The following is a 22,891-nucleotide window of genomic DNA, read 5'->3' on the forward strand; positions in this document are numbered from 1 at the left end:
TCCGGACCATTCCCCCCTGTAGTGTGAGGACTACATGGTATCGGCGAGTCTAGTAAGCCATTCGATGGCCGGCGTGACTTAGAAGATCGTTAAGCCAAGAAGAAGTGTGGAAAATTCTTAATCCCAACCATTTTAGTGGACGTATCGATGCCATCACTACATCGCAACATAGTCCAACCACGTCCTTCCAGTTCTCTTGCAAATCTCTTGTTAAAGCAAAGGCCTAAAAAGGCTCTCAAATGAGCATCTTTGTAGGAAACTGCAGCATATGATAAAGACTATTCAAGTACCTAGACCAAAATTCTTAGACCAAGAACCGTCCAAGAAGTAGAAAAACTGTCAGACCCATAGGTGTTCAGATTTTTAGGACTTCAAAACTAGAAGAACTCTATCAACAGTTGTGCTAAGATTCGCTTTACCAAATTCTCAAACCCTGATAATGTAGTAAATAGCTTCAAATTGTCAGCGAACATTAGATATCTGAGAATGGGCACTTCAAACACATAATTTACGTTTAATATTACTTTTATAGACGCAACTGAGCCAAGTTCTATGGAACTTTTTCAAGAACGCTTATGCAGACCACCAGCAAACTCAGATCTAAATGCTAGCCCCAAAACAATCAGCCTTATCATCGTGTTCCACTTCTGTTCCCATCCCGGTAAACAATTCGCATCTGTGCATCAGTATCGCGGTGTAAAATTCACTACGAAACCGCCATGTACAATAAATCAAATCAAACGATTGTCTAATCTGTGTACTACATTTTAAACCATCCTTGCCAACCTCACGCTAGCGTACGTTCGAACTGGCAAAGCGATTCAAATGCAACATAAACGTTTGCGAACCATTCTGTGCGTCGTTCATTATCGTCATTTTATCGTTCAGCCTGTAGAGAGCAAGGAAACACGGACAGCATTTATCATATCCTTTAAACCCTCCTCTGCACAGACGCCGATCGTTTGGCACAGGTGGCCATGGATGGATGGTCGGATCGTTAGTTGAGTGAGCGAGTGTGTTGGAAAAGCAATTAAATGTCAACATGATGTGAACAGGCGGCGGAATGAAATCTTCATCCCCGTTAGCACCCGTCCCGTCGTACTGCGGGAAATCGATTTGTATTTGCCTCTCTTTTATGTCTTGCTGTTTGCCGTGCACTAAACTAAACATCATAAACGTTGCCGCGTCATTGTGCAGACAGGAGCGGTGCAAAATGCTGCCCACTGGCTACCGTCATTGTTCCGGAGTAAATGAAGCGAACCCCCGACAATTTGTAAATAAACAGCGAACAGCCGGCGGATGGCATACAGAACAGGCAACCCGCTACCTAGGATACGAATGATTTTTCAAGGTTATCATCATCGTGGCAGGTTTGGTGGAAGAAACGATCGGGCCAGATGTGAACGGGCGTGAGTGTTAGGGCATGGTTTATCTCACCACCAAAGCTTACATCGGGCGCTGTACTCATCAACATTACACTGTATCATATAACGCTTGCCGAGTGGGTCATTCCACTCTGGTCGCTCGGTTTATGTGTGAACATTACAAAAAGCGCAAAAAAACTCACTTGCACGGGGAGGTTCGTCGAGCAGCGCGGTGTTTATTATCTAACGGATTGGCTTCGGAACACTCAGGCACCTACACTTCCTGCTCGGGGTTTTGAATTCGAACCCTTACCGCAGTGGCACACCACTTGCTAACATTCTTCACATACCGAATGGTTCGGCAATTTGTCTCACTGGCCGCCGATGTGAGCCGTGCTGAAGCGAGTGAACTACTTTTATCTTGTTGATCACATACACACACACACACACACCACGGGATGATGGTGTACGGGGATTCGTAGTGAGATGGACGGACACTTAAAAATAGCGTCCATACACTCGGATCTGATCAGCTGATTCTCGAAGTAGAAGCGGCATTGCCGTGACTGATTGGGCCCTAGAGCGAGAGGAGGAGCAGTAAGTTTTAGAAGTTTTAATACTTATTATTAAAACTTATTATTAAAACTTAAACTACTTATTATTCATGGTATTTTAAAAATGTTTTAAAATTATTCAAACTTTTTAGGTTTGTAAGGTTAGAATAAATCTTATCAACCACCCATTTTTAGGGTTGCGTTTTCTTACCTGTCTTTAATTTGGAGCAGGAAAGAGCTTATCTATCTTTTCTTCAATTTATTGTTAACAAGGATCATCCAAACTCCGTTGGAAGTGGAAACATCTAGCGTGATTGGCTTGATTATTTCCTTACGTAGCAGAAGCTTACTAAATAATCAAACAATCTAATTTAATGCGTTTGCACCATCATCGACTCCCTAGCCAGGTGCCAATCCGGGGTCAAAAGTCGTCACTGACTGCCAACCGGTCAAACTACAACCTGAGCAAACATTTCTTTACAATCCACGTTTTCGTACGGTCCAATCGCCGAGGCGGTAAGGATGTCGGTTTTTAAACGGCAGAACCGGAGATCAAATCTCATCCATTCCGGATCCTCGTACTAAGGACTGGCTATCCAACTACGTGGAATCAATAAAGACCTCCTTCAACATACGCCTCTAAGACTGGCTGTGTTCGAGAGAACCTTGGCCGGTAAGATTTTTGGACCTTTATGTATGGAAGATCAATGGAGGACCCACTCCGGTGGACAGGATATCAGGACAATGGCAAACGGACAACTGAGTCCGTAAGGTGTTGTGACCTTGACCACGTGAACAGAGAAGGTGCTGTGGCTTCAGTTTGAAATGGAGTGAGCAGCGTACGAAGAACTAAGAATTTATACATGAGATTCTTTGTCACGAAAAAAGGAAAACATATTAAATGCACACAAATCAAGCGAGCCAGAGGGAAGTGTTCCCTGTTAACTAAATTCATCGTTATCCTTTTCCAAAAAACGAATAAAATATCAGCAAAAAAGCTCCAAAAAAAAAAGAACAAATGCAAATGAAAAAGTTTACCATTTTGACGTCAAGTGACTTTTAACACAAAACTGTAACATTCATTATGAAATTAAGAGCGTTTTCCGTGTAGCGTTCCATATTCCTCATCGTTTTTTATGATGTTTGCAATTCATTTTGTACGCTCCTTTTCGTTGTTTCACTTGTTCGCCTCGAAATCTGATGACAACGCAGCACATGAAGCGAAATTCTCTTGAAAGGGTGTAATAAACCCAGTCTCCAAAGAGAGTGGGCTACTACTCATCTGTCGCAAGAATTGCGGTGGTTTGTGCCAGCGATAACCTTTTATTGTACCCTGTATGCGGTGGTTAACAATTTTGGTGCTATGTTAAATAAACATTCTCTACTATTTTTCATACTCATACAAGAGACATACTCACAGCCAGTAATTCGGGATGAAAATTGGCCAAAAACCAACTCCCAAAAGAAACCACCATTTTTTGCCCGACAAAAATAACGGATGCAGCAGCATTAATAATCATGAAGCATTAGCACACCATTAATAATCGGCCGATCGGTTGGCTGGAGGATTCGGTGGTGGTGTAAAAATGTAAATTATGTTTACACACAGAGAGAGAGAGAGAGAGATACACAGCCTTAATACCGGTGAAAATAATAATTTTCCGGTGCTTCACGGTACGCTAATGGATGGGTGAACGCGGGCAACAGCTAAAATGCACCTGTGCGCCTGATTAGCGGCTAATTTGAATATACAAACGTTGGTAAGCGGTAGAGGAAGTTTTGAATTTGAATTTGAAAATCGTTTGCCAATGGCCGTTAAAAATTAGCATCCGTTTTGGTGGTGTGTTTTGGGCATACTATAAGCAGTATTTGTCAATTCTTGCTAAATGTTAATTAAGTTTCCATCCTATGTTCTGTAGAAAAGCTATCTATTGCTAATTATTTGCAAGAATTCTCATTTGGCCAAGCGGTAAGCGGTTTAACTTCTCAGAAGCACGATGTTTTTGTTTGAGATAATTTCGCAACGCTCGAGGCTCGCGCTGAGGCTTAGCGGTGACTAATAGTCATTTACCCTCCAAGCTGTACCGAACCGAAAGGTCACTTTTGGGGCACGAGAGAAAACAATTCTAGCGAACACAAAACATTCATACCCACTGCTATAATGGGCTTAATCCGATAGAATCCCTACCAATGTATATTGTTTCAATTTTCTTAACCGCCGCAAGCACTTGTACCAAAGTCCAAAAATCAACTCAAATTTACTTAGCTTGTAATCTACCCCCCACCGATACACTTGCCCGGGCCTACAGTCACGGTTTATGATATCCAATTTTCAATTTGTCCTAATCTTTTCGGGTTGACCTTTCCCGTTTCGTTGGCATCGTAACCGACGGGGCGCTAACGTGTTTCGCCCACATTTGGGCGTTCGTTTTCCAAAAGTCCTAATCGAACGAGACACATAATCTCGTTGCCCGGTGTGGTGCGTTGGTGTGTATTGTTTGGTGAAAGGAAATAGTTGCACGGTACCCACAGCTTGACTAATGCACACACTTTCCCATTTCTTTCCACCTTTCCTTGCAGTCACTGTTCGAGCTGGAGCTGGCTGGATGTAATGAGATTACCGAGGCTGGACTGTGGGCATGCCTGACGCCAAGGATAGTGTCACTTTCGCTGGCGGACTGCATCAATGTGGCCGACGAAGCGGTCGGAGCGGTCGCACAACTGTTGCCTTCACTGTACGAATTTTCGCTGCAGGTAAGTTTCCGTGCGCTGTTCGTGTTGAAGGCATTTTCCTGGTTTCTAGCAAGTTCTTATGTGGTTGTTCCGTCTCCCCGACCTGTTTAGGCCTACCACGTGACAGACGCAGCGTTAGGTTACTTTTCACCGAAGCAAAGCCACAGTCTCAGCATTCTACGGTTGCAATCCTGCTGGGAGCTTACCAACCATGGTGTCGTCAATATAGGTAAGTACAGCCGCATGACGGATCGATCAACTTGTGCTGGTCATTCGAAGCGAGAAGGCGAAAAAATTACGTACATTCACACAAAACACATTAAAGGGAACGAATTCTGAACAACACATAAACAAAGTCCCGGCATGGTGGTGTAGAATGTCGTGTGGTATTACAGTGCTTTGCAAAATTTAGCGTTCACGTTCACGTTCATTATGAAAACCAAAACTTCAAGAGATGAATAGACAATTTGCATTGAAGTTCCTGGAAAATTTCGGAGAAAACATTCAAAGTTCTCTAAATCAGTTTTTAAAACTTTTTCAAATAAAAATCACTGCTGTTTGCTTAATAAATAGCATCTTTGGACGTGTTTGTGTCAGAAAAAAATGTGACAATGCGGTCAAAAGTATTCTAGAACCTTATTTTTATTGAGATCTTCAAGCTATTGGGGAGCAGATTTTGCTATTAGTTTCTAACACAACTCTTTATCTATTTTATTCATGTATATCCGCTATTTCTATTGCATTGTATAAATATTACAGGCTGGCTTTATGATCACTTTTATATGATGAATATTCTATTGGTTTCGTTAAGTGTTGTGTATTCTACTCCAACCTATCACTCTGTAGAATTTTCAATCCTTTTTTTGCTTAAAAAGTGGCATAGCACTATATAAAGCATCTAGACTTTTTAATACCCTTGCGATACAATTGCCTATTAATAAGCGCCACAAATTTATCTACAAAATAAACGTATATTAATGCTTCTCACTTTAGAAGCGGCTAAAATTATTAAATAAAGTCTAAAATTCAGTTTAAACTTTCATTATTTGATCATTATTATTAATTAACATAATTGTACATAAAGCTATAAGCAAACAACAGTCGCAAGCAAATAGATAACACAGAAGAATCCCAGTTTTAGTTTACAAATGTTGAATGTAGTAGCCATAATTTAATCAATCTACCATAACGACATGATAAAAATAAGTTTATAGAATTGGTAATATAATTCAAAACTTCATAAATTGCTTCGAAAAATTCCATACATCAAGCAAACTCCTAAAATCGTTACATATTCAATCAAAATTTCGTATTCATGCTAATGTGCTGTGCAAGAGGAACGCGGTAGATAATAATGAAGACATTTTTGGGTACCTCGTGCTTGTATCCCTATTGCAATGAGCAATGTGTGTGTGTTTTTTTTTCTCTCCACCGACCATCTTTAAGCAAATCGATAATAATACACCAATGTGTCACTGGTTCTCGAAACCCGGCGGAGGGGGGGGGGGGCCCTCCGCCCCACAAAAAAAAGAAAATCGCCTTCTCATTCATATTCAAGCTAGTACCGTCCCATATCTACTAACCGGCCCTTCAATTACTGTCGTTAGCAAACATTTGCCCCAACGTTAATGTCGATCCTGCTTTGCACAGAACAGTACACCTCCCCTCCCCCTACAGAACACTTTCTCCCCATTCAACGCAGAGGAACAATTTCTACTGAGGTCCTTTTTCGGACATTTTCCTCCCTTCAGCTTTCGTTCATTTACGGTTTCCTGCAGTGTTTTGTAATAGCTTTCCGTTTTTCATCCGTTTTTCGTTCCATTCGGCCCACAGTACACTCTCTGCCACATTTGACCGTACTGTCGCTGTCGGGCTGCAGCAAGGTGACGGATGACGGCGTGGAGCTGATTGCGGAAAATCTCCAGAAGCTACGAGCGCTCGATCTGTCCTGGTGCCCACGGATAACGGATGCTGCCCTCGAGTACATTGCCTGTGATCTGAACCAGCTGGAGGAGCTAACACTCGATCGGTGAGTAAAGGCGTTCATTTAATGTTTGTTTTCGGATTTTTCGTACCACCACCAGGCGGCTCCATTGAGCTTTTTTTTTTTTTTTGTTTGAGTGGAGGCGCCTGGTCGTGGATGGAAAAATGTGGGCTGTGATAAAGATCAAGCGTGATACATAAGTGTGAGAAATGATTTCTTGCTGCGATATAAAAATTTTAATACACGCTCAATTTTTTTATAGCGTTGCTTAATGATGCATTTTGCAAAAGCCTTTTTGGAAAGATAACTTTTATGTGTCATAAATATTTTTTTAGTAATAAAATGAAGTGCTTCAGCTGTTAGCTTTGCAATATTAAGAGTGAATTTCAAAATTCCCTGCAGTAATATTCAAGTAATTTTATGAAAATTTAGCCTTTATCGATAGCATAATAACAAAACATTTAAAAAGATAAGCTTATCGAAGCTCAACATTAAATTTTCCAAGAAAGCACACGACAGCTTAACCACATTCTTGATACATTTCACAGTTAGTATCTAGAATTTTTACCATTCGCCAGAAATTTATTTTTATTCCTTAAGTCCTCATTTATCCCTTTTTCGTTTCGTTTGCTCACACTCATAGCCAAAAAAAAAAGTATGTGATGCAAAATTATATCGACACGTGCGCAAAAATTGATCCAATCACTTAGTTGATTTAAAAAATGTTTCAAATTCCGAGTTGCTGCTGCCCTATATAAATAGAAGCAGAAAAAGAGCCAATCCAACTCGCTGCTTGAGAGTGTATCCTTCCTCGAATACACACGCTTGTTATGTCTTTGTCGGAATGGACAAAAAAATCGTCAAAAATTTAAACCGATCTGTCCTCTTCTTCTGTATTGAAAGATTCCACTCGTCTGTAGCACTACATTGTATCATAAAAAATAGTAAAATTGTTACCTCTGTATTAATTTCATTTCACAATATAACCAAACACTACTGTCCTGTCCTCTGTCGCATAATAATCACCTAAATGGTCATTTTGTAGCCAACCAAAGCGAAAGCATCAGCCGGAAGGCATGAATGCATTTCGCGAATGCATCCCGTGACGCCACATTTGTTTCACTCGACTGGCAAATGCTTTCACACAGCTGCATGCTCATGCAATCGAATCCACCTGGTCGGTGGATTTTTTCCCCTGCTTTATCTATGCACCGTTTCCGGAAACGAAATAAGTGGAAATCCATTACGTAGCAACGATGTTTTCCACCTACGGTAACTTCAAAGGATCGCCCGATTGATTGATGGATGGATGGAAGTTTATGCCCGGTCTCGGTTGCCATTTGCTTGCTTTATATTGGTTTTTTCTTGCTGTTAAAAAACCGGATAGAGATTGTCTCACTTCCAGTTACTAGGTTACGTTACGAAACAGGTTATGTTGGGATTTTGTGTGTCTCTTCATTACACGAATAAAAAAAAAAAGCCTCCAAACAATCATCCAGTTGAGCAGCATCACTATGGTGTTCGGTTACCATCCAATTCTTTGGATGAAATAATGCGCCATTCTGTAGGACAGCAAAACAAAATTAAATTGACAGCTTCATGTCCTCTCATCGGTCCACGCACTATCGATAACGATGTGTCAGGTTATTGAATTTCATTTATGACATTAATTACACCTATACAAACTCATAGGGTCCACATATTATCCTCTGTTATAAAAAAAGTTGAATCAACGATTGAATTAAATCACAGACATAAAAAGCTCCAAATTTAAATTTAATTGTCTAGCTGACTGGCTGATTTCTGGGTAAATTCAAACGTACAGCTCCAAGAGGAGCTTTGGGGAGTAGATGCGAATGTCGAGGAGTCTTGCGATGAAGGACAGTCTGGCTTGAGAGATTCTCTCTTCTAAGGAAGGCCTAGACCTAGTAGCACACATTTAATCTGGTAACCCAGCCTCTATTTCCAGCACCGAAGCCCAAGACGTGCGAGTTTGCGCTGTATGATCTCTAGCCGTGCCTGAGAGGATCTTGATGCATTCACGAGTCATATCCGTGATCCCTGACATAAAGTTTCCTCTACAACTTTAGTCCATCCAACGCGTAGTCAAAAATGATCGTCACACATTTGTTTGCTAAATGGTAAGGCTTTGCGATGGCACCAGGACCAGAAAGTCGCTTAATAGCGCCTGTAATTTGTAGTTGCTTAAACAAACGAATGGCACAATGAACGATGTCTTTGCTAAAAATCAATACAAAAATTAATTACCTTTTCAGAGCAAAAGCTTGTTTAAGCTACCAAAGCATACAATTTTTCCACTTTCTCTCATTCATTGCCACTGTTTCTCTACCATAACAACTGCATACCGTACGCCTACCAAGCTACGAACGCATTATCACCGCCAGCACACAGACCAGTATCGACATAATTAGATATTTAACCATTATGTCCATCTATCTTTAGCCTTAAAAGCTTCTTTTCTTTCTCACTCAACGCCCCAAGCGCTCGTTCTGTTCCACAATCAACGATGATGATGTACACAGACTGATGGAAGATTCCGAAAGACGCAAGAAAATCTGCCATCTTTCTGCTGCTCATTTCTCCATTCATTAAGCCACCAGCCCCAGCGGTCGGAGAAAAATGGTTTCGCTCCGGACGTGAAACAATTAATTTTAATTTGAAACATAATCACTCCTGCTGCGCTGCCATTTTGCAACGGGGTTGGCCCGTGTTTTTCGGGGCAACCTGGAGAACCGCTTTAAGATCCGGGGGCTTTTGTTTTGTTTTGGGATGCCACGAGCATCCATTTAATGCTACTTACCGGGAACCGTTTTGATTTACATTTAGCCAGACGCAGGCGAGCGCTGTGCCGTTTGCCCCGGTTACCATTCAATTACTTCGAGCCTTCAAGTGCGGTTGGGGAAAAGGGATTGATTTGTCCTTTATTTACAATTTATGCGAATATTCGGAAGGATTGATAGAATGCAAAGTGAGCTGTATTCTGAAGGGGGCACAGTTTAACATTTTAATTAATTCTCCTGGTGCGAAGGAAAGGAAAGATAAATAAAAGTACAAATTGAGCACTTTTTAGCAGATCTTCAGGTGCTTCCCAATGCCTTGGGAAGTTGACGAAGAGACATATTTTATATGAAAAATAATTTCGAATTATAAAAGCTCAAAAACCTGTCAGCTACTTGAACGAGTAGCAAGCTGTACAGAATGTTCTATTCCATTTAAATAACATGCCTATGATAGATTGTACAAACACGAAACATAAATATCTTCATTTCCACCTAATCCACGAGCTTTCGGCTATTTACATTAGCAATTCAAGTCGCTCGCTCTGCTCCTATCTCGCAAAGGATAAAACAATTCAAAAACGTTCGCCCTGAACGGACAGTCTTACTCTGTGATGCTTTTGATGATGGCACCGAACCAAAACCGCCTGGCACTGTGGCACTGTGGCAGAAGATTAACCGTACGCCGTGGGGCAAATTGTTTGTAGCTATCTGCTTTGCCGCCAACGCACTAACTGTCTAAAATATCCTGAAGCACATTTTGGGCTAAATTTTGAGTGTTTTTGTGCGAATGGCGGTTGAATGAGAGATTGAAATTAAGGTTTTTTTATTTGAAAATTTTAATAGAGCTTTGTGTAATGTTTTTAGTTTCTTAAATTATTGTGTCTAACATTGTACATAGCTAGGCGTTGTCGTATTGCGATTATTCGGAATATAACCTGTTGAAGCACAGAGCTTATCCCATAGCAAATCGGAAGTTTGGCTAACTTGCAGGCCCTTACAAAGTTCTTAATAGAGAGCCCACGTCCTTAGGACCGTTAGGATCTTCCAAACATCCTTGTGCGAAAGATTATTCCTCCAAGGGACAAAACTCCAGGTTTGCTGTCGAAGAGTCCTTATTTAAGAAGTCACGAATATGTTAAGATGCTTTGTTTGGAACCTCTTCCATCATAGGATCACATATTCAGAAGATTATTCTCGTCCATGTGTACGAAAAGGATCCTCGCCCATAAGTCCAACAAGGGTAATATACCCTGTCATCCAGATGATTCGTTATTCAAAGGATCTACCCTTCGAAGGATCCTCAACTAAGGATCATTGTACAAAGGACCTCATTCAGATCTCAGGGTTCGAGAGATTTGATCCAAGTACCACGCCCTATTACAATCGTATCTTCCCTCTTGCTTTACCAATACTCCCATTAAATTGCTCTCATTCTCATCTCCTTTCAGCTGCGTTCACATCACCGACATCGGTGTCGGGTACATCTCCACCATGCTCTCACTGTCCGCCCTGTTCCTGCGCTGGTGCACACAAATCCGTGACTTCGGACTCCAGCACCTTTGCTCAATGCGTAACCTGCAGGTGCTGTCGCTGGCCGGCTGTCCCCTGCTCACCTCGTCCGGTCTGTCCAGCCTCATCCAGCTGCGCCACCTACAGGAACTGGAGCTGACCAACTGTCCCGGCGCGTCACAGGAGCTGTTCGGGTACCTTCGCGAACATTTGCCCCGCTGTCTGCTGATCGAATAATCCCATTCCGGTACCTCCAGTGCTCACACGCTCGCTAACGTTTCGATGACGGCGTGAAGTCTTTTCGCCCCTCGAGCCAACTATTCCCAGGGAATAGTTTATCTGTGAAATTCGCTTTGTTTTTAAGCTACAAGTTGTTTTAAGTATCCGTACGTGCGAAGCTGGGGTTTTTTTTCTTGTCGTTCAAGAAGGAAGTCAAAATTTATGGGCCTATGCAAAAATTGCACTGTAACGTTTGATTAAAGCGGGCTTTTTTAGAATCATTTTAAAGTAATCGAACAAATCAAAACCTACCAACCAACACCTATACCAAAAATGGCACTTTCGCCGTATCAGTTGCGTCCTTGTTTGACTTTTCTTATACAGCAACGCTGCTGTATAGTTTTACAACTCTCTTTTTACACACAATTTTATAATTACCTTTTTCCACATCCATACTAACCTGAAGCTGTAACTATTCCTATACACACCACAAAAACTATTATAGAAAATGACTTGATGAAACAGACTTAGTTGCGCCCGTGTGTGTGTTTGTGGATCTCACTATCGACATTATATTGACCGGCATCGTACGTCGTTACATCGTTGCCGAACATACCGCCAGGGAAGTCGAAGGCAACGGCCAACTTAAACAAAAAACATGTTAATCCATTGTTTTTGTTCGACGAGTGTTTGAACAATGTTTGTAAAATGTTAAAAGCAGACGAAAACTAACAAAGAAAAACTTTTACTTTTCCCAAAAACGCATAGAAAAGATAAGAAAAAGGGAGAAGTAAAAACACACAAAAAAATCAAACGAAACATAAAGCAAAACAAACTCTCATCTCATTTTGTCGAATGTTAAATGGCTGTGTAGATAAAGTGTGTAAACTAATAATTTAAAAAATTTAATGCAAATGAGAAAATAGAATGAAAAATGCATCAAATCATACTCAAGCAGAACAAAGACGACCATGCACACATCGTTGCGCTACAAAAACTAATACACAGAGAGGGAGAGAAAAACATACTAAACAAAACAAAAGCGAAAAGAAAATTGGTTGCTAATGTTAATACAATAATTTAAAAAAAAACAGAAAACTCCCCCCTTTAAAAAAACAATAGCATGGTGTATGTGTGTGAGTGTGATGTATGATGAAAGTGTTTAAGAAAAATTGAATGTTTGATGGAGAAAAAAAAACAAACAACTATAAGTAATGTGTTAGTAGCCGGGAAGAAGCAACAGTGAGCAAAGAAAGTACACATTTGTTAAAGCGTATAGAGAAACGTTACCGTAAAAAAATATAAAGTACAGCAGCAGTAGGAAAAAAGAAGAGAATGCAAATGAAAAAAAAACAAACAAACAAACAAACTGTTATGTGTTTGAAACAAGCAAAACAAAATGGAAAACAAAAAAGATGAAATACTAAATAAGATAATAAAAAACACTCCCGTTATTAGGAAAAAAAAAAACCAAACAAGAAAAGGAAAACACAACAATACAAAACCCGGGCGGTATTATGCTAATGATCTAGAAGAAAAGAACAACAAACGGTTGAAACAATACAATTGGTACAAGTTAAGAAGCATTAGAGCGAAAGTGTTAAAAAGCGAACAAGGACAGAACATTGGCGTAAAGAGCGCCTTAGTATTCATTGTATATATGATTTTTTAAACCTGACAAGACTTGACTTGTGTGTGATCCCCGTGTATGTTGTGTGTGTGTGTACGTGTGCGCGTATGTGTGAGGCAACCGGGAACCATTCACACTTTTTATGCTCCCTCGTTCTCTCTCCAGAGTGAGGCTAAGTAGAGCATACTATTTATTATTACTAAAAAAAAAACGACGAAGACAGAGGAAATAAGCATTAAGCAAACAGCTAAAGCTGAGCTGAATGAAGGCATATAAAAAGTTTAATAAGAAGCTTACTTAGAACATCTTTTTTCCTAGCGTAAAATGTGGAAAAGAAAAAGGGAGGAAAAGAAACCAAATAACAAGCTAAGTCAAAAACACAATTAGATGCAAATAAAACAAGAAGATAAAAGGTGAACTTTTCTCTCGAATAGTAAATGCAAACAAGGTGTGTACCAGTGAACAAGAAGAACGAAATAATTACAGTGAGCTTTAGCTAGTGATGTGAGAAAAAAAACAACAGTGTTTGGGAACGTTTGATTGTAAAAGATTGTTGTTTGCTCTCCATTAAAACAAAACGCGTAAGTAAGTGAGAAAAAAAGAAAGAAGAAAAAAAACAACCCCGTTCCCTGAAAAGAAAAATCGAAAATAGACCGCCCATGTCTGGATGACTGATAATATATACATATATATATATATATATATTCGACGAGCTCTAATTGAAATTGCAGAAAACTGAAACAACCACTAAAACAAACTTACGTAGTATATAGTGGTGCAGCTTTAGCTAAAACTTTATACTACAGTCCATAGCATAACTATATGAGCACTTGTGAAGGGGTTTTCCAGGGTAGAAGAACATGTTTTGATCGAGATGGATAAAAGTTATATTTTAGGGGGATGTGCAAAATTCTAAAGCATCTTTTAACATTTTGTTACATATTTTAAAACACACTATTACCATTTTTTTCATTACAAAGATGGTTCTGCCTTGTGACAAAACTGTAGGAAAACCTATAGAAAAACTCGTTAAAATTTATTTTAAAATTCAAACAGCATAAAACGATCTTTATCGAAGCAAATTTTTCATACATTCATGTACACTGTTACACATGTACACAGTTTAGTATTTTTGGAGCAAATATGAATGTTTTCCCTTTTTCGGTGACTTTTAAATAAGAAGCTTTAGTTTAGCGATCTTATTGAGCGCCTTACTGTGCAAGGCCTTCTTGGCTTAACGACCTGCTAGGTCTCGCCGGCCAACGAACGGCTTATTAGACTTCACTACGAATGAGCGAAGGAATTTTTACAACATGTTACAATATTATTTTTCCTCCGTCTCAACTGAAACTATGCCCAAAAGCACATAGTGTTCAAATAGTTATGCCTGCAACTGTACACTATACGTGGCAATTACGTTGGCCGCAGTAAACCGAGAACAGGGAGCGAGCGTACTTATTTAAAGCTGTTTTAAGGGCGTCAATTTTCTCAAACAGAATGGATTCGAAGAAATTCTGTTACGAGGATCCCCATTCGGAAAGGAGACAACTGCACCCGTAGCGTAGAAGCTTTTTTGGATCATTTTGTGCTGCTTTTGTGGCAGCTCAGCAAACAATCAACTAGTCGAGGCGTAGATTGGCCAGCCAAGCGCGAACTACACCCCAATTCCCGATCTGCCCTCGGGTGCTAAAGCTCGAAACACACTGCAAACGATGCTGCTACTTACACACCGCTAGGACTTATGAATTTTCACTAATAGAAGCTCTTTAAAAACAAAATCCATTTTTATTCGTAGAAATCGAACAGAGGAGAACGGCATGGAGAACCGATTCATGCTGAATGTGTGACGCTGTAGAACGCAAAAACGCAACTAACGCAAACACAATTGTAGACGGAAGAAAGGCAAAACTTTCAGCAACGGGAAAAAACAAACTTTACAATACATAGAACGACCCATGTATATAAAGTTTAAACTAAGATACAGAAACATGACAAAAGAAAATCTTTACCTCTGAGCAAGAATGAAAGAAACTTTTACAAAAAGTGAAACCTTTTCGAGTGTGCTTACCCAAGGTATGTTCCATTTATTCATTCTCTCCACCCGATTCCTGTTCCGCCTCGTCCTCCTGCTCTTCCTCTTCACCTTCCTCGTCCTCTTCCTGATTCTGCTGTACCCACCACGATAGCAACCCTAGCCCGGATTCATTTATGGCCGCCACTATACGGTACGGTGTCTTATTGCCCTCCGTTACACCGCTCGTTCCCGCTCCACCCCCACTAGTGCCCGGGACCGCACTCGACGGTACCTCCTGATCCGGTGGGCCGATCGGGGAACTTTCCTCAAACACTTCGCCCGAAACACGGAACTTTATGCTTTCCCCAATGTCCATGTACAGGTCGTGTGTGTTACCATCCTCCAGTGGATATTCCCATACCCACGCTTGTTCCGCTTCTTCGTAGCGGGAGGGATGCTGCAGTGCGGACGGTGGTATGAGAATGTCGTCGAAAAACCCGAGCGTTATGTGTACACCTTCCCGGCTGCAGCTACGTATCTTGCCCGTGATAACATCGCCGATAATCGGTCGGAACACAATGTACCGGAAGTTTACCTCCGTGTGGGATGCACCATCGCCGGGCAGTATGATGGAATCGCCCAGCTTTACAATGTCTTTCAGTGCGATGCAAAGGCCCACGTTGAGCAGGACCTGAAAGGGGAAATGCAATTTGCAGGAATTAAAACAGTCAGTCCACTGCCATTATCCTTCTATTATCTACCTTATTTGCAAGCTTTCGATTGATTTCATCCTTTATCGCTTCGGGAAGCTTCAAGCCGAACAATTCCGGTGCTATCCGCACGTTGTCTTTCAGCTCGGCCAGCACGAACATTTCATTTGTGCTCTTAAAAAAGTACTCTCGCTATTCAATACATCCGCACACGCTGCAATGAGTGCACAGTATTCAAAATATTCGATTTGTCACACTCTAAAACCACTAATATAATAACTTTTGGGGTAAAAAAATACTTTTTTTCCCGGTATAAAATTGTGCGCCGTTCGGAACTTAGCACACGTTTGTTTACAAATTAAACTGTCAACAAAAATCGGTATAGGTTTGACGTTTCGATACGTTTCTAGAGGGAGTTGAGCGAACTGTCAAAACGCGGCCATGCAGCAATCAAAACAAAACAGTGCAACCGCGTGGTTGCTCTGCAGGTGAAGAAAATCTCCAGTAAATACATCATTAATTCCAATTAGTAGTGCAAAAATGAGTGGAGGACAGTTTGATGATGCGCTGGACGATGCCACACAAAGGCTCGATTTCTTCCAGCTGCAAGAGAAACCTCTGGTTCCTGCCACCAAGCAAGTGATTCACAACAGTTTGACGAAGAAAACTGAAATCGAACTACAGGATGCACTTTTTGGGACAGCCAAAAATGATAAACCTTCGGACGATGAGCACTGGGAAGAATATTACAACGAGGAAGATAGTGACGGCGACAATGAGGACGATGATGATGATTTCTACTGCTACGAGGGTGGTGAGTTGAAGCGAAATCAGCAGCTGAATCTGAATCAATCACACACAAACGCACAGCACGCAAGCCAGAAGGTGTTACACTTTCAACCGGCGGACGTTCTGTTCAAAAAGTTTACCAACCGCATCAACGTGGAAAAGTACGAAGGACCGGCATCGCTACCAAACCACGCCAAGAACACACTCATCGAAACGCAACGTAAAGCGGACAGTGATCGGCTGCGCAGCAAAGACAAACAGGATCGTGCGACAGCGGAACAGGTGATGGACCCGCGGACACGCATGATACTGTTCAAGCTGCTCAATCGTTCGATGATAACGGAAATCAATGGATGTATCTCTACCGGCAAGGAAGCGAACGTATACCATGCCACGTCCAGTAGTGGGCGCGATTATGCGATAAAAATCTTTAAAACTTCGATCCTTACGTTTAAGGATCGGGATAAGTACGTGACCGGAGAGTACCGCTTCCGGCATGGGTATAGTAAGCACAATCCACGCAAAATGGTTCGCACATGGGCAGAGAAAGAGATGCGTAACCTGGTACGCATGAAAAAGTGTGATTTGCCCGTTCCTGAACCGATTCTGTTGCGTAGCCACGTGTTGGTGATGGAATTTATTGGACACGATGGTTGGCCAGCACCAAAGCTGAAAGATGTGGAGCTGAGCAGTACGAAAGCACGCGAACTGTACCGAGACGCGGTGGAAATGATGTGGACGATGTACAACCGCTGCAAGCTGGTCCATGCCGATCTGTCCGAGTTTAATCTGCTCTACCACGAGGGCAAGATCGTCATCATTGATGTGTCCCAATCGGTTGAGCACGAGCATCCGCATGCGTTAGAATTTTTGCGCAAAGATTGCACCAACGTTACAGACTTTTTCCGTAAGCGTGAAGTATCGACGATGACGGTAAAGGAGCTGTTCGATTTCATTACCGATGCGGCAATCACCGGCGATGGGGTCGAGCAGCGGTTGGAAGAAATTTCCGCTCGTATCGCAAACCGTAGCTTCGACGAATTTACCGAACAGCAGAAGCTGGATGAAGCGGTTTTTAAACAAATTTTCATCCCCAAAACTTTGCACGAAGTGTACGATGCGGAGCGTGATGTGTTCGACAAGCGTACGGATGAGCTAGTATACAAAACTATCACCGGATTGGAAGCGATGGATGCGAATCGGAAAAAGGGTAGCACACGGGAAGGGGTGAAAAATGGGAATGCTGATACGGAGACGGACACAGCATCGGAACAGTCGGAAAATGAGGAGGATGATGAGGATGGAGATGGAAAGCAAGCGTCCGGGAATAGTGTGATAGTGGTGCGAGCTAAAGATGAAACACCGGAAGAGCGAAAAGCTCGTAAAAAAGCGATCAAGGATGAAAAGGCTGAGAAGCGAAAAACTAAAGTGAAGAAGCACATAAAAAAGCGAAAGGAAAAAGTTGCCGGCAAGAAATAGGCACTATTAAGGGAGGAAAAGTATTGTTGTGGTTGCAATAAATATATGTATGTTATATTGCTTAATGGAATAGAACGATAGTTCATCTTATCAAAAAAAAATTGAGAATAATTGATATAAATGGAAAATTACAGAAAAAGACATTTAAAAATTGGATTTCAAACGGATTTTTATTTTTTTTTTAATGACAGCAGTGTTTGTAAACAATGATAAATTTGACGTTTGCAACTGCAAAAGCTGTTTGTTTTGATTTGCAGCTCGCAGGATTCCTTTTTCGCTGCCGTGAAGAAAGTTTTGTGAGTTTGAAGACTCAATTCGTCACCATGGCCGCTCAAACACCACTGGAACCCAACCCACGCAGGATATATCTAACGCCGGAAGAAATACTTGCCGAAAAGATCTACATCTGCTCGTACGAAAACTGCTTTGCGATGTTGCACAATCTGGCCCACTTGCAGATGCATCTCACCCGACATCACAAAGCACCTGCAATCAATCTACAGTCCTTGAATAATGCTGCTAAAATTGAGCGTACCCATTTCTACTGTCCATGGGTAAGCTGTCCCTACTATCAAACATCGGAAGAAAGCACCAATGGAGCACGACATTTCGGTTCGCTTCGTTCGCTAAAGCAACACTACCTCAAGGTGCATGGTGAGCGAAAGTATCGATGTGTGGCGTGTGAAAAATCGTTCGCTACTGAGAGTTACCTACGCCATCACCGACTGTCCTGTGGGCAAAAGTTTTCCTGTGCCCATTGCTCATATACGTACGGTTCCCGGGAAGCACTACTGACCCATGCCAAACGGAAGCGGCACGGGTATGAAGAGTTACTTTCGGCTAAGAAACCACAACGGATAAAACCTACGAAACAGGTTTTGGAAGTGAACTGTGTTAGTACCGGCACGCAAACGTTGTCTGAGTTGTCGGAGAGCAAAACTACACAAACGATTGATTCCTTCACGATCGCCGTTGAAGCACGGCAAGATGAATTTCGGCTCCCTGTTGAGACTGTTCCAATGGTCGCCGAACCGACTGCTACCGTTCCCCAGGCGGCCATAAGCGTAGAATCTCTAACGCCTGTCGTTTGTACAGAAACGCAGACCGATTTCATCGATGTAATGTTCTCACCGACTGAAAACCGGCATGATCCGCTTCTTTCGTACGCCCATATGTACACACAGACATCCGACGAACCGGGTCTCTTCACTGACCTGGGATTGTCCACCACGGAAACACAAACTAGCTGGACGGAGGAAAGTGAAACGTTTGGAGATTACCTCGTATCGACGGAGACGCAAACGAATTTCGACATCGATAGTTTCGACTGCTCCAGCGACGGTATCGGTGATAAAACTGATCCGCCCAGCAACAGTAAGCATACACAGGTTCCGGAAGCAATGACGGATGAATTTCATCTACTAAGAGGTGCTAGCAGCTTTCTGAGCGATATTGCTGATTCGATCGATGATCATAGGGCTGTTCACACACAAACGTCTTGATATGAGGAGAATCACGACGAGGATCGTAGTTATAGGAGATTCGAATTCTGAACCGTACCATAGACATAATCGATAAGAAAGATAGGAAGGAAAATCAAACTTTGAACTTTTTTTAACAGTGTTCATCATTATGATAATGTTAATTGCACTGCCAAAGCAACTGGTGTCAAGCACAACTTCGGATAATGCTGATCGACGAGCTATGCATAGCTGTGTTAGTAAAATTCAATCGAAACATCTAAAGATATAATGCTTTTTTAAATTACAATGTTGTTGTTAATCGCATAAATTTAATGAATGATTTTAAAAACTTTTATTTTTACTTTGTAATTTCATGGTGAAAGGGCTGCTGTTTCTAGTCAACCAAGTCAGGAATGGCTGACCTAGCATATCTCCCCGTAAAAAAAAATTAATTTCGTCATAAACGAACTAAAATGAAGAAATAAAATAACCACCAAATTGAAAACGAGGTGTGTTTACTCCCCCGAAACGAACTGTCATTCAACTGTCTACTCGTATCTGTCATCCAGCAGCAGCATCAGCAAAAAAAAAAACAACTAACTTCAACGCACTCAAGCACAGGACAAGACCGATTTGTGAGCGAATCTTTACCAGAAAAGTGACTCTAAAATGGGTAATTAATACCTAGAAAGAGAAGATCGCACCCACAATCAAAAAGTTCCTACGCGTCGCTTTCACCCACCAGTGACCGGTATAGTTGTGTGCCGCCAGTATGGATCGCCTGTAAAAGAACGCACGACCTTCGGTGGAACACTCCCCAGCCACACGCACAGGGAACCGGCATTCGGTGCTAGCATTGTGTGTGAGCCATTGTTGAGGAATTGGAAAACTTTTATCCCAATCACCCTTTTCGCTTGGGACAACAGCAAAAAACAAAGCCGGCAAATGGGTGATACAGGCTGTGTACACTTTGCAGCGTACGTGAAGGAGTACGGGTACGATTCGTTTAGTGTTGTGCACGCGTACTTTAGTGCTTGCATCAACAAGGAGGCGAGACGCCGGAAAGCTCTATCCTGTCTGTGCTACAAGTGTGGAAGTTCCGGACCGCAGCTTTACTCCTGTCTGCACTGTATCTATTTCGCGTGCAAGGGGTCGCACATAAACGAACACTACAAGCACACGAAACACTTTATGGCGCTGGAACTATGCTACGGGATGCTGTACTGCTATCAGTGTCGGGATTTTATCTACCACAGCAAATGTCAGACAATTGCCGAACGGCACCTAAGGTGTGAGGCTCGTAGTCTCGATAAAAGCCTTTCCTGGCGACCCTGGAGTCCTTCCCGGCTGGAGATTGATCTGCTGTTGAAGAATCCCAAGCGAAGGCACGTTACCGCGCTCACGAGTATCGGTCTGCGTGGACTGCTAAATCTAGGCTCAACCTGCTTCATGAACTGCATCGTACAGGCCCTCATCCATACGCCGCTACTGCGAGACTACTTCCTAGCCGAGCTGCACGAGTGTACGACGAAAACGGCCGCCAAATGTCTCGTGTGTGAAGTGTCACGCTTGTTTCAGGAGTTTTATTCCGGTGCCCGAGGTCCACTGTCGTTGCACCGGTTGCTGCATCTGATCTGGAACCATGCCCGCCATCTGGCAGGGTACGAGCAGCAAGATGCACACGAGTTTTTCATCGCCACTCTTGATGTGTTGCATCGGCATTGTAAAATATCGATGACGGAATTGGCCGCGAATGCGGCTGCTGCAGCGGCGGCAGCGGCAGCAGCAGCAGCAAGTGAAAAATCGAAATCCTCCCAACCAAATGCCCATCAGCAGTCGTCACAGAATCAACACGCAGGGTCAAACTATCACTCACAGCAAGCGGGCTCCCAGCAGGAAGGTTCCCAACAGCTTCCTCAGTCTGGTCCAAATCCTTCACCCCTGTCAACGACGGTGTCCCCCGCTACGACCGGCACAACCACTGCCACCAGCGCAACAAACAGCGGACAAAATCAACCACCCGATCCCAACCCAAGCCAGTGTAATTGTATTATTGATCAAATTTTTACCGGCGGTCTGCAGAGCGACGTTGTTTGCCAAGCGTGTAAAGGCGTTTCCACCACAATCGATCCATTCTGGGATATTTCACTCGACCTGGGGGAATCGTCGAACGGGCAGGGTGGTTACGGTGGACCACCAAAATCACTGATCGACTGTCTGGAACGATTTACCCGGGCCGAACATCTTGGATCGAGCGCAAAGATCAAGTGCAACACATGCAACAGCTACCAGGAATCGACGAAACAGCTGTCCATGCGCACGCTACCAATAGTGGCCAGTTTCCACCTGAAACGCTTCGAACACTCTAGTCTGGTTGGTATCGGTATAAGGTTTAAATATCCATGAATCTTTTTTTAAAGACTTTAATGGACAAATCTAACAGTTTTGTGACCATTTTTCCAATCCCCCCCCCCCTCAATTTTCCTTAGATCGATAAGAAAATTTCCACCTTCATCTCATTCCCGGCGGAACTGGACATGACACCGTTTATGTCGCAAAAAAAGTCTGACCAGCAGCAGCAGCAACAATCACCGTCCTCGCCGAACTTTGCCGGTGGTGGTGCGAATGGTTCCTCGGTTTCCTCCATGACGGGCACACCGGGTCTCGTTACGGCCTCTTCGGGCTTACCAAATGACGATACGGGCAGCGATACGGCCGACTTTCGTTACTCACTGTACGCGGTCATAAATCACGTCGGAACGCTCGATGCGGGTCACTATACCGCTTACGTACGACATCAGAAAGACATTTGGGTCAAGTGTGATGACCACATTATAACCACTGCCACACTCAAGCAGGTCTTGGACAGCGAAGGGTAATGGGATGGATTTTTTTTTTCTAACATGAGAAGAGCTTCTGTTTTGCTAACTACCTTTTTCTCTTTCAGATACCTTCTTTTCTATCACAAGAAAATACTGGAGTACGAGTAAAACTACACGGGTGAAACCGATTACCGACCGTAGTGTGACTGACGGAACACACGTATGAAAGACTGGTTAAAAATGCACCTTCCTGCCCGTTAGGCACAGTTTTGTCTAGCACAGGAAGTGCTAGAATATATACTAAAACCGTACTGTACAGAAAAAAATTAAGAGGAAAAGGACAAGATGACGCGTAGCGTAGATAGGTCGAGGGAAGGGAATGAACGTTCCCCCTTAAACCTTTTTCCCCTTTCGGCTTCTTTTAATTCCCCCAACATTTTAACTATGCCTCCCCCTCCTTGTTTTTAACCATGCAAACTTCGGAAGACGGAAGAACTAGACGAAATCGATCAAAAACACAATTGTAAAAATTAATCCTTTTTTTTTATAATTCGCTCATAGGATATACGGCAGTACGATATGTTTAGTAATATATTTATTCAAGTGAGTCCCTTCTTCGTGTCGTTGTCGTCCGCATATCCGTTCTTTTTTTCCTTCTATCTTGTATTTATTTGGCGATTGACGATTGAGTTGCAATTGGGCACTCAAAATCCGGAAAACAAAGGGACAGTGAGATAGAGCCTGTAGAAAGGACAGGCAGGATGGAATAGGATGCTTAATGGAAAAATAAAACAAGAAAATTAATGCCCGTACTAGTTTT

General features: G+C 42.4%; 6 protein-coding genes across 6 annotated transcripts in view; 4 read left to right on the forward strand and 2 right to left on the reverse strand.

Moving 5' to 3' along the window:
• The window catches only part of LOC126568068 (F-box/LRR-repeat protein 16), a 31,389-nt gene extending 20,171 nt beyond the window's left edge, over positions 1–11,218 (forward strand). Inside the window, exons 2-5 of the mRNA XM_050224477.1 lie at positions 4,499–4,672; positions 4,763–4,880; positions 6,485–6,680; positions 10,885–11,218. Of these exons, the coding sequence (XP_050080434.1) occupies positions 4,499–4,672; positions 4,763–4,880; positions 6,485–6,680; positions 10,885–11,182 (786 nt within the window). The 3' untranslated portion in view covers positions 11,183–11,218. The remainder of the gene's footprint in view (positions 1–4,498; positions 4,673–4,762; positions 4,881–6,484; positions 6,681–10,884) is intronic.
• Positions 1–22,891, reverse strand: part of LOC126568491 (ras-related protein Ral-a) — a 337,581-nt gene that overhangs the window by 227,711 nt on the left and 86,979 nt on the right. The window lies entirely within an intron of this gene.
• On the reverse strand, positions 14,872–15,693 carry LOC126568452 (DNA-directed RNA polymerase III subunit RPC8). Its single transcript, XM_050224932.1, has 2 exons — positions 15,570–15,693; positions 14,872–15,499 (listed from the first exon to the last, which is right to left on the reverse strand). The coding sequence occupies exons 1-2, from the start codon at positions 15,678–15,680 to the stop codon at positions 14,879–14,881; spliced, it is 732 nt and encodes a 243-aa protein (XP_050080889.1). The 5' UTR covers positions 15,681–15,693; the 3' UTR covers positions 14,872–14,878.
• Positions 16,040–17,798, forward strand: LOC126568057 (serine/threonine-protein kinase RIO1). The gene has a single exon (XM_050224465.1). It carries the CDS (start codon positions 16,059–16,061, stop codon positions 17,784–17,786), a length of 1,728 nt encoding a protein of 575 aa, XP_050080422.1. The 5' UTR covers positions 16,040–16,058; the 3' UTR covers positions 17,787–17,798.
• LOC126567585 (uncharacterized) lies at positions 17,971–19,329 on the forward strand. Its single transcript, XM_050223802.1, is given in 3 exon segments — positions 17,971–17,979; positions 18,024–18,048; positions 18,051–19,329. Coding segments are annotated over 3 exon segments (1,272 nt in total). The 3' UTR covers positions 19,289–19,329.
• LOC126568006 (ubiquitin carboxyl-terminal hydrolase nonstop) lies at positions 20,193–22,239 on the forward strand. Its single transcript, XM_050224402.1, has 3 exons — positions 20,193–21,622; positions 21,739–22,124; positions 22,197–22,239. Exons 1-3 carry the CDS (start codon positions 20,195–20,197, stop codon positions 22,237–22,239), a joined length of 1,857 nt encoding a protein of 618 aa, XP_050080359.1. The 5' UTR covers positions 20,193–20,194.

The sequence above is a fragment of the Anopheles maculipalpis genome, chromosome 2RL, assembly GCF_943734695.1.
Source record: "Anopheles maculipalpis chromosome 2RL, idAnoMacuDA_375_x, whole genome shotgun sequence".
In the NCBI taxonomy this organism is placed as follows: Eukaryota; Metazoa; Arthropoda; class Insecta; order Diptera; family Culicidae; genus Anopheles; species Anopheles maculipalpis.

Coding starts and splice junctions, on each gene's coding strand:
- LOC126568057 (XM_050224465.1), top strand. CDS start 16,059: ATGAGTGGAGGACAGTTTGATGATGCGCTGGACGATGCCACACAAAGG.
- LOC126568452 (XM_050224932.1), bottom strand. CDS start 15,680: ATGTTCGTGCTGGCCGAGCTGAAAGACAACGTGCGGATAGCACCGGAA. Junction 15,500..15,569: donor ATCGAAAGCTTGCAAATAAG/GTAGATAATAGA, acceptor TTCCCCTTTCAG/GTCCTGCTCAACGTGGGCCT.
- LOC126568006 (XM_050224402.1), top strand. CDS start 20,195: ATGGGTGATACAGGCTGTGTACACTTTGCAGCGTACGTGAAGGAGTAC. Junction 21,623..21,738: donor GCTTCGAACACTCTAGTCTG/GTTGGTATCGGT, acceptor AATTTTCCTTAG/ATCGATAAGAAAATTTCCAC. Junction 22,125..22,196: donor CAGGTCTTGGACAGCGAAGG/GTAATGGGATGG, acceptor TTTCTCTTTCAG/ATACCTTCTTTTCTATCACA.